Source organism: Stegostoma tigrinum, chromosome 40 (genome assembly GCF_030684315.1).
Source record: "Stegostoma tigrinum isolate sSteTig4 chromosome 40, sSteTig4.hap1, whole genome shotgun sequence".
NCBI lineage: Eukaryota > Metazoa > Chordata > Chondrichthyes > Orectolobiformes > Stegostomatidae > Stegostoma > Stegostoma tigrinum.
In genome coordinates, this window is record NC_081393.1 from 4,871,460 (window position 1) to 4,884,032 (window position 12,573).

The 12,573-nt window shown below is 45.1% G+C and overlaps 1 protein-coding gene across 3 annotated transcripts in view; it reads left to right on the forward strand.

Annotated features, from left to right (window-relative positions):
- ash2l (ash2 like, histone lysine methyltransferase complex subunit) overlaps positions 1 to 9,234 on the forward strand; it is a 31,716-nt gene extending 22,482 nt beyond the window's left edge. For all 3 annotated transcript variants that reach the window (XM_059641226.1, XM_059641227.1, XM_059641228.1), the window contains 6 exons: positions 135 to 302; positions 1,841 to 2,034; positions 5,623 to 5,715; positions 6,809 to 6,907; positions 7,646 to 7,705; positions 8,515 to 9,234. In XM_059641226.1, the coding sequence (XP_059497209.1) occupies positions 135 to 302; positions 1,841 to 2,034; positions 5,623 to 5,715; positions 6,809 to 6,907; positions 7,646 to 7,705; positions 8,515 to 8,622 (722 nt within the window). In that variant the 3' untranslated portion in view covers positions 8,623 to 9,234. The remainder of the gene's footprint in view (positions 1 to 134; positions 303 to 1,840; positions 2,035 to 5,622; positions 5,716 to 6,808; positions 6,908 to 7,645; positions 7,706 to 8,514) is intronic.
- Positions 9,235 to 12,573: the final 3,339 nt, after the last annotated feature.

Below are 12,573 nucleotides of genomic sequence, written 5' to 3' on the forward strand. Positions count from 1 at the left end.
CTGAATTTTGTCACTTCAAAGAGCTGGGAATTGAATGTGAGGTTCTTGCATTGTTGAGCATGTAAGAAACCAAGCGTCTCCGTACCGTGGCTCGTGTCTTTTGAAATTTGCTGCTCATTGTGCAATCTTCTCAGCTCCTCAGCTCAAGATCTCGGACGATCGACTGACCGTGACGGGAGAGAAAGGTTATTCCATGGTGCGGGCCTCTCACGGGATCCGGAAAGGAGGCTGGTACTTTGAGATCACTGTGGACGAGATGCCTGCGGAAACGGCTGCGAGACTTGGCTGGTCACAGCCATTAGGTACAGTACCGTACTGCATTGTTCTGCAGAAAACCTGTCAGTAAGGAAATTGTTTGTCTAGTTTGTTTGCCTCAGTAAATCTCTTGAGGTGATCATCTTGCTAACAGCAACAAAGACTGATCTTTTTAAAGAAAGCAATTTGATGGACACGTGGAATATATCATTGCCTTGAAGCCCTGCAGGTAACTGGTGATCCATGTACATGGTACACAGAACAGTAAAGTGCATGAAGACACCCTTTGGCCCATTCTGTCTGGGCTGACCATGATGTCACTGGAGGAGACATGTATTACTTCCCTCCGTTCTAGACTTGGCAATTCAGCCCCTTGAGCCTGCTCCACCGTTCAGTACGTGATTGACCTCAGCTTGGCTTCAGCTCCACTTTCCTCCCTGTTCTCCACAGCCCCTTCAACTCGTTACTAATTACAAATCTCTCGTCCTTACACCCTGTCCCAGTGTCCACCATACTCTGAGGTAGGAACTTTCACAGATTCATGACAGTTTGGGTGACGTAATTTCTCATCTCTGTTTGAAATCTGCTACCCCTACTCCTAAAACTTTGACATCTTGTTCTACATTGGCTCCCACAAAAGGAAACTTCCATTCTGTGTCTCCTTCATCAGTGTTCTTCATCATCTAATGTACCTCAGCCAGGTTTCCTCTTGTTCTTTGAAACTCTAGTAACTATCAGCCTAAACGCCTCTTGTCACAGGAAAAACCTTTCAATCTCTGCTTTTTCGTTGCCTGTCAGAGTACATGATATAGTCAGCGAGGCAGAATGGAATTTCCAGTCTTGATACTCAGGCCATTCAAAGAACAAAGAAAATTACAGCACAGGAACAGGCCCTTCGGCCCTCCAAGCCTGCGCCGATCAAGATCCTCTGTCTAACGTGTCATCTGTTTTCTAAGGGTCTGTGTCCATTTGCTCCCTGCCCATCCATGTACCTGTCCAAATATATCTTAAAAGATGCTAACCTGTCTGCGACTACCACCTCCACTGGCAATGCGTTCCAGGCACCCACCACCCTCTGTGTAAAGAACTTTCCATGCATATCTCCCTTAAACTTTCCTCCTCTCACTTTGAACTCATGACCCCTAGTAATCGAGTCCCCCACTCTGGGGAAAAAGCTTTTTGCTATCCACCCTGTCTATACCCCTCGTGATTTTGTAGACCTGCTGGTGGGTCCTTCAGTGTGGGTCAGCTTCAGTAAACCTGCTGGTCTTAGCTTGTCCGTCAAATTTATACTCTGGTAGCAGAGAGCGAGTCTGTCCTGCTGATTTCAAGTCTCAGTAGTTTGTTCTCCCCTTGTTTGAATTTCAGAATAGTGTGGCTTGTGGTCAGGGACCAGCGAAAGTTGTGCCAGTTGTTGAAATGATGGGAAGGATTGAGTGTAGTGGTGAGTCTGGATGCTTGCACACCTAACAAAATCTCAATGTGTGTTGGCAGATGATATCGGGAGGTACATTTGGGAGCAGAAGAGATGGAGCTTGACGTTCACATTTCAACTTGTAACCTTGTCAAACTTGGCTACCTCCAGGCAATCTCCAGGCACCTTTGGGCTATGATAAGTTCAGTTACTCGTGGCGGAGCAAGAAAGGGACCAAGTTCCATCAGTCGATAGGCAAACACTACGCCAAAGGCTATGGGCAAGGAGACATCCTTGGGTTTTACCTGTATCTTCCTGAGGACACAGAGGCTGCCCGTGCACTGCCAGACACCTACAAAGATAAGGTAACATGAGGAATGAGGCGGGGGGGTGGCGGTGGTTGTGACGGTAAGCTGAAGTGAGAAAATAGACAAGGAGTGGTTTGGTAGTTCACGGGAGCAAGGCAGACAAGTGCACAGCTGAGAATGAGGTAACACCAAAGAATTAAACTGCACTGATGTCAGTGCCAGAGGCCTGACCGTTAAGGTTGATAAACTCGGGGAACTGGGGGCTGGGATAGCATTTAGATATGTCAGAGCCATGGCTGAAGGAGGAACAGGACTGGTAGGTTAATCTTCCAGGGTATAGACGCTAAAGGAAGGATAGAAAAGGGGAGGGGGCTGGTGCGGGAGAGGAGTAGGATTGCATTTTTGATCCAGGATGACATTATGGCTGTACATGGAGAGGATATTGCTGCGATTACATCTGTTGAAGCTATATGGATAGAACTGAGAAGTAAGAACGGAATAATCATCTTGATGGGATTGAATTATAGGTCCCTGTTAGCAAGAAACTGAGGAGTAAATAAAGATTTCAGATCGCTGTAAGAATAACAGGGTTATAGTGGTCGGAGAGTTTAACTTTCCAAACATAGACTGGGACTGCCATAAATAACGGGCTTGGAAGGCAGGAATTTGTGTTCAAGAAGTCTTTTTTTACATCAATATTTCGATGTACCTTTACTTGGGAAATTAGAGCAAATGACGAAAGAGTTAGTACGGGAGCACTTTGAGGCCAGTGATCATAATTGTATTAGTTTTAAAATAATTATAGAAAAAGATAGACCTTGTGTAAAATTTACAATTCTAAATTGGAGCAAGGCTAGTTTTGATGGTATGAGACAGGAACTTTCAAAAGTTTATTGGGGTAGACTGTGCGTAAAGGGATGGCTTTTCAGTGGATGGCTTTCAAAACTGGGATAACGAGAGCCCAGATACAGGATATTCCTGTCAGAGAGACTGGCAAGGCTGGTAGGAATTGGGAACAGTGGCTGACTGGAGATATTGAATCTCCGGTCAAGAGAAAGGAGAAGGCATATATCATGTATAAGCAGCTGGGATCAAGTTAATCACTTGAGTGTAAGGTGAGTAGGGGCATACTTAAGAGGGAAATCGTGAGGGCAAAAAGGGAATGTAAGATACTCTTGGCAGATGAGTTTAAGTATAATCCAGAGAGATTCTACAAGTACATTAAGGGCAAAAGAGCTAATCATGACCCTTTTCAAGATCAATTAAACTGTCTATGTTTGGACCCACAAGAAATGGGAGAGATAGGAAATGTATTTTTCGCATCAGGATTTACTGTGGAGAGCGAAGTGGAAGCTAATGATCTGGAGGAAATAAATGTTCATGTTTTGAAACAGTCCACATAACAGAAGAGGAGGTGAAAGAGAACATAAAAAGCATACAAGTAGTTAAACTGATCAAGACAGGATATTGTGGGAAGGTAGGGAGGAAATTGCTGAGCTCCCAGCAGAGAGATTTGTATCATCATCAGCCATTGGTAACGTGCTGGAAGATTGGAGGATGGAAACTGTTGTGCCTTTACTCGAGGTCTGTAAGGAGGGATTTGGGAACTATACGCCAGTGAGTCTAATGTAAATGGTGGGTAAGGTGTTGGAAAGCGTTCTGAGACAGGTTCTACATGCATGTGGAGAGGCACAGACTGATTACAGAGAGTCAGCATGGGAAATCTTGTCTCACAAACTTGATTGAGATTCTTGATGACATGACCAAAAAGATAGCTGAGGTCAGAGCCGTTTTTAGAATGGACTTTGGCAAGGCCTTTGAGAGGGTTGTGCATGGTCAACTGGTGAGGAAAGTTAAATCACATGGCACCCAGGGAGAGCGTGTCAATCACAAAATGGGCTCAAAGGTAGGAGACCAAGGTGGGTGGTCAAGGGTTGATTTTCGGAAGGGAGGCCTGTGACCAGGTGTGTCGCACAGGGATCAGTGCTGGGTCTGTGGCTGTTTGTCATTTATATAAACGGTTTGGATGAGAAAACAGAAAGCATGGCTACTCAGTTTGCGGATGACACCAAAATTGCTGGTGTGAATGGGATCTTGATCAGCTGGACCAATGGGCCGAGGAGTGGCGGATGGAGGTTAACTTAGATAAATGCAAGGTGATGGAAGGACAAATCAGGGCAGACCTTATATAGGCGGTAGGGCTGTGGGGAGCATTGCCAAACAGAGACGCAGGGGCCCAGGTACATAGTTCTCTGAAAATGGTGTCACAGCTACATAGAGTGGTGAAGAAGGCATTTGGGATGCTTGCCTTTATTGGTCAGAACAGTAAGTATACAAGGTGTTGGTGAGGCCAGTTTTGGAATACTACATTCAGTTCTGATCTCCGTGCTATAGAAAGGATATCATTAAATTGGAGAGTGTGCAGAAAAGAGTTAGTAGGATGTCACTGGGCTGGGGGTTTTGAGGGAAAGGGAGCAGTTGGATAGGCTTCGACTTTTTCCCTGGAGCATTAGAGCTTGAGTGTTGGCCTTACAAAGGTTTATAATATCATGAGAGGCACTGGTAAGCTAAACAGCCAAGGTTGTTATGCGAGGGTAGGGCAATTCAAAACTGAAGGGCATAGTCTTAAGGTAAGATGGAATAGAGACCCGAGGGGCAACTTTTTCATACAGGGTGATTCATGTGTGGAATGAACTGCCAGAGGAACTCGTAGGTGCATGTAAATGTTGAAACTGTACAAGATATTTGGACAGATCCATGAATAGGTAAGCTTTGCAGGGATATGAGCCAAACACAGGAAAATGGGATTAGTTTAGTTTAGGAAACCTGGCCGGTGTGGATGAGTTAGACCAGAGTGTGTTTCCGTTCTGTATGACTCTGTCTCTCCCATTCGAGCAGGGAGTCAATACGTTTCTGAGAGTTTGTTAATTAACATTATTGATTTAATTTACCTGCATTAATTTCTCTTTGGAATTGGCTTAATCTCAGGTTCCTTGTCCAAATGGTAACTTGGCACAGCAGTGGTGGATGCTGTTAATTGCCCCAAAGCATTACCCACTGCTGAACAACAAGTTCCTGAGTTCAAACCCCAATTCAGAGACTTCAGCATGAAATGTAGTGATGCTAACCCGGTCCTGAGGGAGCCCAACACTGTTGGCTACAGCACTTCATTGATGACAGTTCACATCCATACAGTACTATCTTATGGCACAATATTGGGACGAGTTTGATTCCAGGTGTCCTGGCCAGGATTCAAGTGATCACTTGAAAAGAGAGATCATGTGGGTCGTTTTCACGTTGCTGTTTGTAGGAACTTGTGTGCAAATTGGCTGCCACTTTGCATATCGCACAGCAGCCTCAGTACATTGCAAAAGACTGCGTCAACTCTGGAGCACGTGCATCATGACAGAATGCTTGTGTGAAGTCCAGGTCAGACGTCGTGTCTGTGAGAATGGCCTTGTTGTGATTGTTCAGTCTTTAAGAGCAGTTCCTTCAATACAGACAGCTTTCGTACCACGTGCTGTGCAATATGTAGAGCCAGTCCTGAAGAACTTGAGTTTGAGCTGGGGAGAAACAGAAAGCGGGTCAAATCATAGGGTTTGTGTTTATATGCTGTTTAATGTCAATCTTTTCTCTCTGAGGCAGGCATTGATTAAATTCAAGAGTTACTTGTATTTTGAGGAAAAAGACTTTGTGGATAAGGCTGAGAAGAACCTCAAACCAGCAACAGGCAGTAAGGTGAGATTCCCAGTGAGATGGTGCATCTGTTGCCAAAAGGAGACGGAGACAAAGCCTTTCATGTTACACTTCGCAGAACTAGCATGCAAGAACCAGACTTGGAAAGAAAGGGACACCGTGAGAGGAGGGTTAGGGTTGGTCAGGACACTGGGATTCAGTCAGAGCAGTTAACTGTCAATGTTAACCCTCCGAGCAGGCAGATTCCGATTCAGCAAAGTTCATTGCCAATCTCTGCTGCATCCCTACGGCAGCCACTTGACCAATTATAATCTGCCTCCCGGCTCAGAGAATTAAGATTGACGGCTCACTGTTATTGCTGAATCTCCATGTCCTAACCAACCACCCTGTTCCCACGCTGCTTGAATTAGCGACTGTTTCCTGGATCCTCGCTCTGACAAGCTTTGAGTTCTTAATGCCTTTTAGCAGTGTTTTAAATTCCGTACAAACCAGCAATAATTTACATACCAGTCACTGTTCAAAACAGCCCCAGCTGAGTCGACAACAAAGCTTGGAGTTATCTGCAGGTACGTGATTTCGAGGAAGCCTAGCTCGAACAAAAATCTCCAGTGTCAGTACTGTCTACAAAATGCGAAAGGGGATTGATAAGGTGGGTGTGGAGCATGCGATCCCCCTTGTGGGTCACAGTCTTGAACAAGATGCCACAGCAAGCGAGTAATGTTCAAAACTGAAATGAGGAGAAACTGCTTCTCGGGTGGGGGGTCGTGGTTGTGAATCTGTGGAACTCACTGCCCCGCAGTGCAGTGGAGGCAGAATCAATCAACAGATCCAAGAAAGAAATAGACGTGTTTCCAGTGAAAAGCAGGATGGAGGCTGGTTGGGAGCAGGCAGGACAGTGGATTTGACACCAAGATAAGATCAGCCATGATGGTGTTAAATAGTGGAGCAGGCTCTAAGGGCTGAATTGCCTTCTCCAGCTCCGAATTCCTGTGTTTCTGAGATCGGGATCTGACTGATTCGTTGCAAGGACTGGAAATGATCGATGGTTGGTTTGGTCCAGTCCTTATAGGTTGGTCTGGAATAACTACTGCCTTGACAAAATCTTGAAAGTTTTTTTTTCTTTTCTCCTGATCAGATGATATTTTTTAAGAATGGAGATAATGAGGGAACTGCCTATGAAGATGTGTATGCTGGAGTGTACCATCCTGCAATTTCTTTGTACAAGAACTGCACTGTAAGTATGACTGAGGGAGCTCGTGGACTTAGTGCTGATTGCAGCCTTCTCTCGAGGATATATCTGGTATTGAGCAAGGAAATACGGGCTCTGGTTAGGTGCTGCTGCACTGTGTACTCAGGGCAGTGCTTGATGGTTTCATTCGTCACTAGCACGGTTCACTCCACCTCATTGCATTGGATTGGCGCCCTCATCCCTCGCATGTCGTCCATGCATCCTGTGTTTTCCCAGTTGACAGTTGCTGAAAAGCTGCCACAGGGCTCAGACCACTGTCCTTGATCTCTGGGAAACAGCAGTGACTCTGTAATGGGCATTACCTCCCTTGTTCCAACTATGAAGAGTGTTGGGCATTTACTGAAGGGTCTTTGATTTTGAGAGCCTGTCACCCATTTATTATCGTTAAGGTGTTGACAACGAAGGGCAGACAGGAGAGAGGCTGTCTCTGACAGGGTGCCAGAAGAAGTACTGAGAAGTTGCTGTAGCATTTCAGCAGGCAGGTAGACAGGACCTTGACACTTGTACTTCGAGCCTTGTTTCAATGTTGGAAAATTCCACTGAGATTTGTTTGCTCCACTTGAATACCCTGTCTGTCAGAAAAACAGAGTTGAGTGGAATCTTTTTGACTCAGGGTGTTCCAAGTGAGAGATTCATTTTCTGGCCGCAGTAATGGGCATGTTCACTCATTGAAATATATCAAGGGAATGCTTGTTTTTCACGTTTGGGTTTCATTTTTCTCAGGTGTCAATCAATTTCGGGCCAAACTTCAAGTATCCTCCAAAAGACATTCCGTTCAAACCAGTAAGTTGCCGCTGTTTTCATGCAGCAGTCCTCTTATTCTGTCTTATTAAAAATAAACAGTTCTGCAATAGGAATGCTGACAATGGGGACACGCTGAAATTGTGAGACTGTACCCTTTTTATCCTGAGCAACCTGCTGCAGCATTTTGTGGGATGTGCAGTGTCAGAGATTTTCTTCCCCGCATCAAAACCTTTCAACTGAATGTCAAAGCAAGGCTCCATCCATCCATCCTTGGTTCACGGGAATAATCCTGAGATATGATTGGAAGAAAAGTTGGTGAATTCCCTTGGTGTAATGGCCAGCTTTTAACCCTGTTCACCCATCACACTCCTCCAAGTTAACTGGTCTCTTTTCTCACTGCTGCCTGTGGAAGCTGTGATAGTAATTTAGCCACTCTGCTTCATCCCCTGCCATGGTCACAAAATAATCTTTTAGGTTCTGAAGCACTGAGAACCTGCTTTTAGGCGCTGTATAAATGTGGGTTATATTCTGGCCTTGATGAGCGGCGTAATAGTCAGAGAATCACAGAAACCTATAATGTGGGAGGAGGCCATTCAGTCTGTCATGGGTCTGCTGGCTCATGCTGTCCTCACATTTCCTCTTGTTTGTAACTGTACAAGTCCGTTATCCCCTCTCACCTGTCAAATTCCCTTTTCACTTGAATTATTCCTGTTTCCAACTCTTTCTCACGAAGTCCGTGCCTCAAACTGTGTCCCTGAAACTGAGCCTAAAATGCAACAAGTCCCTGCTTCCATTTCCAGGAGCTTCTGCAATTAACCTGATCCTGTTTGTCTTTGTTTGATATGCAGATAAGTGACATGGGCTGGTACGCTGTTGTGGAGCACACACTGGCAGACATTCTTTACCATGCCGAAGGAGAGGTCGATGGGCGGCGAAGCCCACCCTGGGAGCCCTAACTCCCTCCGAACTAAGAGAAAACCTGGCTCTCCAGGAACAGCCGAAGGAACCTTGTGCAGCTAATTTAAATCCAAATGATACTTGAACCGCAAGCAATCGTGATGGGCTTGTACAATCTTGGAGTCATGTCAAACTGATTCCATGGTACTTGGGTTTTGGTGAACCAACCCAATCCTATTGCCAGCCAATTCCACATATAGATCAGTCACATGGTGCACAATGCTAGGCTTTACATGAGCTCTACTCCCCCATCCACAACCCAGACGTGTTCGTACAGCATCACATGAATGTGATGATACATTTGTGAAGCTGAATGGGTCCTGCATTTTTCGGCGTCTTGACTTGATGACCGTAGCATTTTGTGAACAGATCACAACACACGGCACTGGCAGTTCGGCTCAGCTCTGAATCACATCAAGCAGCAACAAAAAATTACATGAGGTGACACCGTTCCCGATGGAACTGGGTTGCCCAGTGCTGCTTCCACAACGCAGATTCGTAATCATCATGAAGTGGGCTGAGAAAGACCACTTGGACAAAATGGCATGGGCTATTGGGGGCCTTGTATCTTGACATCATTATCCTGTAATAAAAGCTGGAAATAATGTGTGCCTTTTGGATTCCTGAATGAAGTTGCATTGTCTGTTTCTGTCTTCTCATTTAGGGAATGTGGCATGAGTTTGCGAGTTTGTTTTTTCACTGCTAATTGTCACTGGTCCTTCCTTGTTAAGTTTTCACCAACTTTGTGACTGCGTTTTCTTTGACCTCTTCCCTGTTTTACCTCGAACCTCTAACATCACCAAGTTTTAACGAAACGAGGCGAATTTAGTTTACTCAAGCCAAGAGGCCTGAGGTTCCAGTCCCAGCAGCCCCAGAGACATGTGATGACATTTTAACAGGTTGAGGAGAAAATGCTTAAAAGGCAGTGCAGATTTTGAAACTGGGTTGCAATTATGTCAGGCCAACAAGTCATTTCAAAGTCACACAGATGTGCAGCACAGAAACAGCCCCATCAGTCTGACTTGTCCATGCTGACCAGATATCCTAATTTCATCCGGTTTCATGTGCCAGCGTTTGGCCGTATCCCTCTAAACTCTTCCCATTCATATACCCATCAGCTGGCTTTTAAATGTTGTCATTGTACCAGCTTCCACCACTTCCTCTAGCAGCTCATTCCATACATGCAGCACTGTCTGCGTGGAAAAGTTGCCCCTTGGGCCCCTTTTAAATCTTTCCCCCCCTCATCTTTATACCTATGTCCTTGATTATTGGAGCCTGCACACTGTGTGGAAAAGACCTTGGCGATTTAACCTATCCGTGCCCCTTCTGATTTCATGAACCTCTGTAAGATCACCCCTCAGCCTCTGACATTCCAGAGGAAACAGCCCCAGTCTATTCAGCCTCTCCCAAGAGCTCAAACCCTGCAACCCTGGCACCATCCTTGTAAATCTTTCTTGCACCCTTTCAAGTTTGACAACCTGTTAGCTATAGCAGGGGGACCAGAATGGTATGCAGTATTTCAAAAGTGGCCTTTCCAATATCCTCTGCTCAGTGGACTGACCAATAAAGGCAAATAAACCAAATGCCGTCTTCACTATTTTGTCTGCCTGCAATCCGTTTCATGCTTCACTTCTACACAAATGCAGTTTCAGCATGGATTATGTGGCAATTGAGTTTATCTGCTTTCCCTTTCTCAAAGGTATTTGGGACGTAGCCATGTTTTTCTGTCATCTCTTCTTCCGTATAATCTACAAAATGAAACAAGTGTTTGGGGAGAGGATCAACCAGTTGAAATTTGGAAGAATGATGTTGCAAAGGGGCAGAGAAATGGATTGGCAGTGGTCACGACGAGCCTTGACACCATTTGAAGTCAGGATGCTCAGACTCGAGGATTGAATAGCTGCATTGTCTCTTCTGATTTGTGCATTTCATCTGCAAATAAATCAAGCTAGTATTTTTAACCTGTGGCGTGATCTTGTTCTGAGGATGTTGGGTGCTTGTCCATCTTGTGGTGAATAATTTATTGCTGTCAGTGTTAGGCCTGATGTATAGAGACAAGCCAAATGTCTAAGAATAACTTCCAATTTCAACAGAGGACACCTTTCCCATCATGGAGAGGAGTAAGTTTTGGGCTGGCCAAAACTCTGACAAGTAAATTCCTTCCCTGTGGGTAACAATCTTTGAGTCAGGCCTAGAAGATCCTGATGATTAGACAGGTGATGGTCAGAGCTTGTGTGGGTCTTGTTTTTGGAGAGTGTGAAGTTTACAGATTATGTTGAGTTACAATAGCCTGCTTCGTGCCTGGAGCATTCAAAGTGGTGTGGCAGACTTGATGGGGGAGCGTGTGTCTGATCTGAAGCTGAGGGGTTGAGTGAGGTCTCATTGATGCCTCGTGAGACCAAGGCCTGGAAAGTGAGGGGCAAATGAATTAGAGGTTCAGCATTGGTTTAATGCAGTCAACTGTCAAAATGAAGGGTGAGCTAATTGCCAATTTCAAACAGAATCATATCCAGTTTAATTCCTGCAGTGATCTCCATCAACTCTGTTGTAAGACAATGGTTGTGCATGTCAATGCTGTTGATGGTCATGTTCCAAATGGAAAGTGCATGTTTGTGTTCAATTCACTCCCGATCCCTCAGAGATGATGGTGCATATGAATAGTGGACATTTGGCTGAGCTGGCAGAGGGTTAGCTTTGGAACATGACCCCAGCTATCACCAGTGTTTTGAGGAAAGTAAAAGGAGAACATCTTGGGCGAGAAGAGAGAAGGACAGCAACATTAAAGACACATGGACAGGCAGGGAGCAGAGGGACGCAGATATTGTGAAGGCAGATGGGATTAGTTTTGAATGGCATCATGGTCAGTACACACATGGTGGGCTGAAGGGCCTGTTCATGAGCTGTACTGTTCTGTGATCTGATGGGTGATCCCAAAATGTGTTTTGCATCTCTTCCGACCTCCTCCATTACACCCTAATTAGCTGCACCAGCTGCTGTCAGGGAGCACTTGTTCCCCTCAATCTTGCCCTTCACCCGTTTCAATATGCTCTTGTATTCTGTCTGTGCTTCATCCATTCTTGGTCATTCAAGTCAGGAGTGTGATGGAATACTCACCACTTGCCTGGATGAGTGCAGCTTCAACAACACTCTAGAAGCTTGACACCCTCCAGAATAAAGCTACTGACTTGATGGACTCCGTCCAGGGCCACCCCTCAGTCGCAGCAGAGTGTACTAGCTACAGTAGGCAGTGCACGAACCCACCCAGGTGCCTTTAGCAATATCTTCCAAACCTCTAACCTCTACCACCTGAAAGGATGAAGGCAGCAGACACATGGTGAATTCACCAAAGAGCCTTAGTAACTTGCTAACCTGGATCCACTTCCATCAACAAGGGCAAGAGCAACAGATACATGGGAACGCCACTCCTGCAAATTCCCCTTAAATCACCCTCCAAAATCCTGCAACTCCTTCACTGCCAGCTACGGGTGTCCCACACTGCCAAGGACTGCAGTGTTCACCACAACTTCCTCTAGTGCAATTTGTGATGGTAACAAATGTGGGCTTTGCCCATGATGCTATGTCTCCTTAAAGCGTTAATTCAAAAACTGCATTTGCTGCCTCCCCCTCTAATTTCAGCAACACTGCAAGAAGGCTGCATATGTGTGACATTTAGTCATAGTCCCAAGGACCAGTGTTTCTCTGCTCGACTCCATTGTCAGTTCATTTTCAGAACGATTTTCATGGTCTCAACTTGCAACTTTACTTTCAAGTGTGTGATAAATACAAATTGAAAAGGATTGTCTGTGCAGTATATTTATTCAAGAGCAATTTTAAGAACAATAAATAACAAAGAAAATAGTACTGTGCATTTTCAATTTGAAATATAAGGATTAGAATCTATATATTATATTTTTAAATATATGTACACAGTGTAAAGCCCGCACCACATT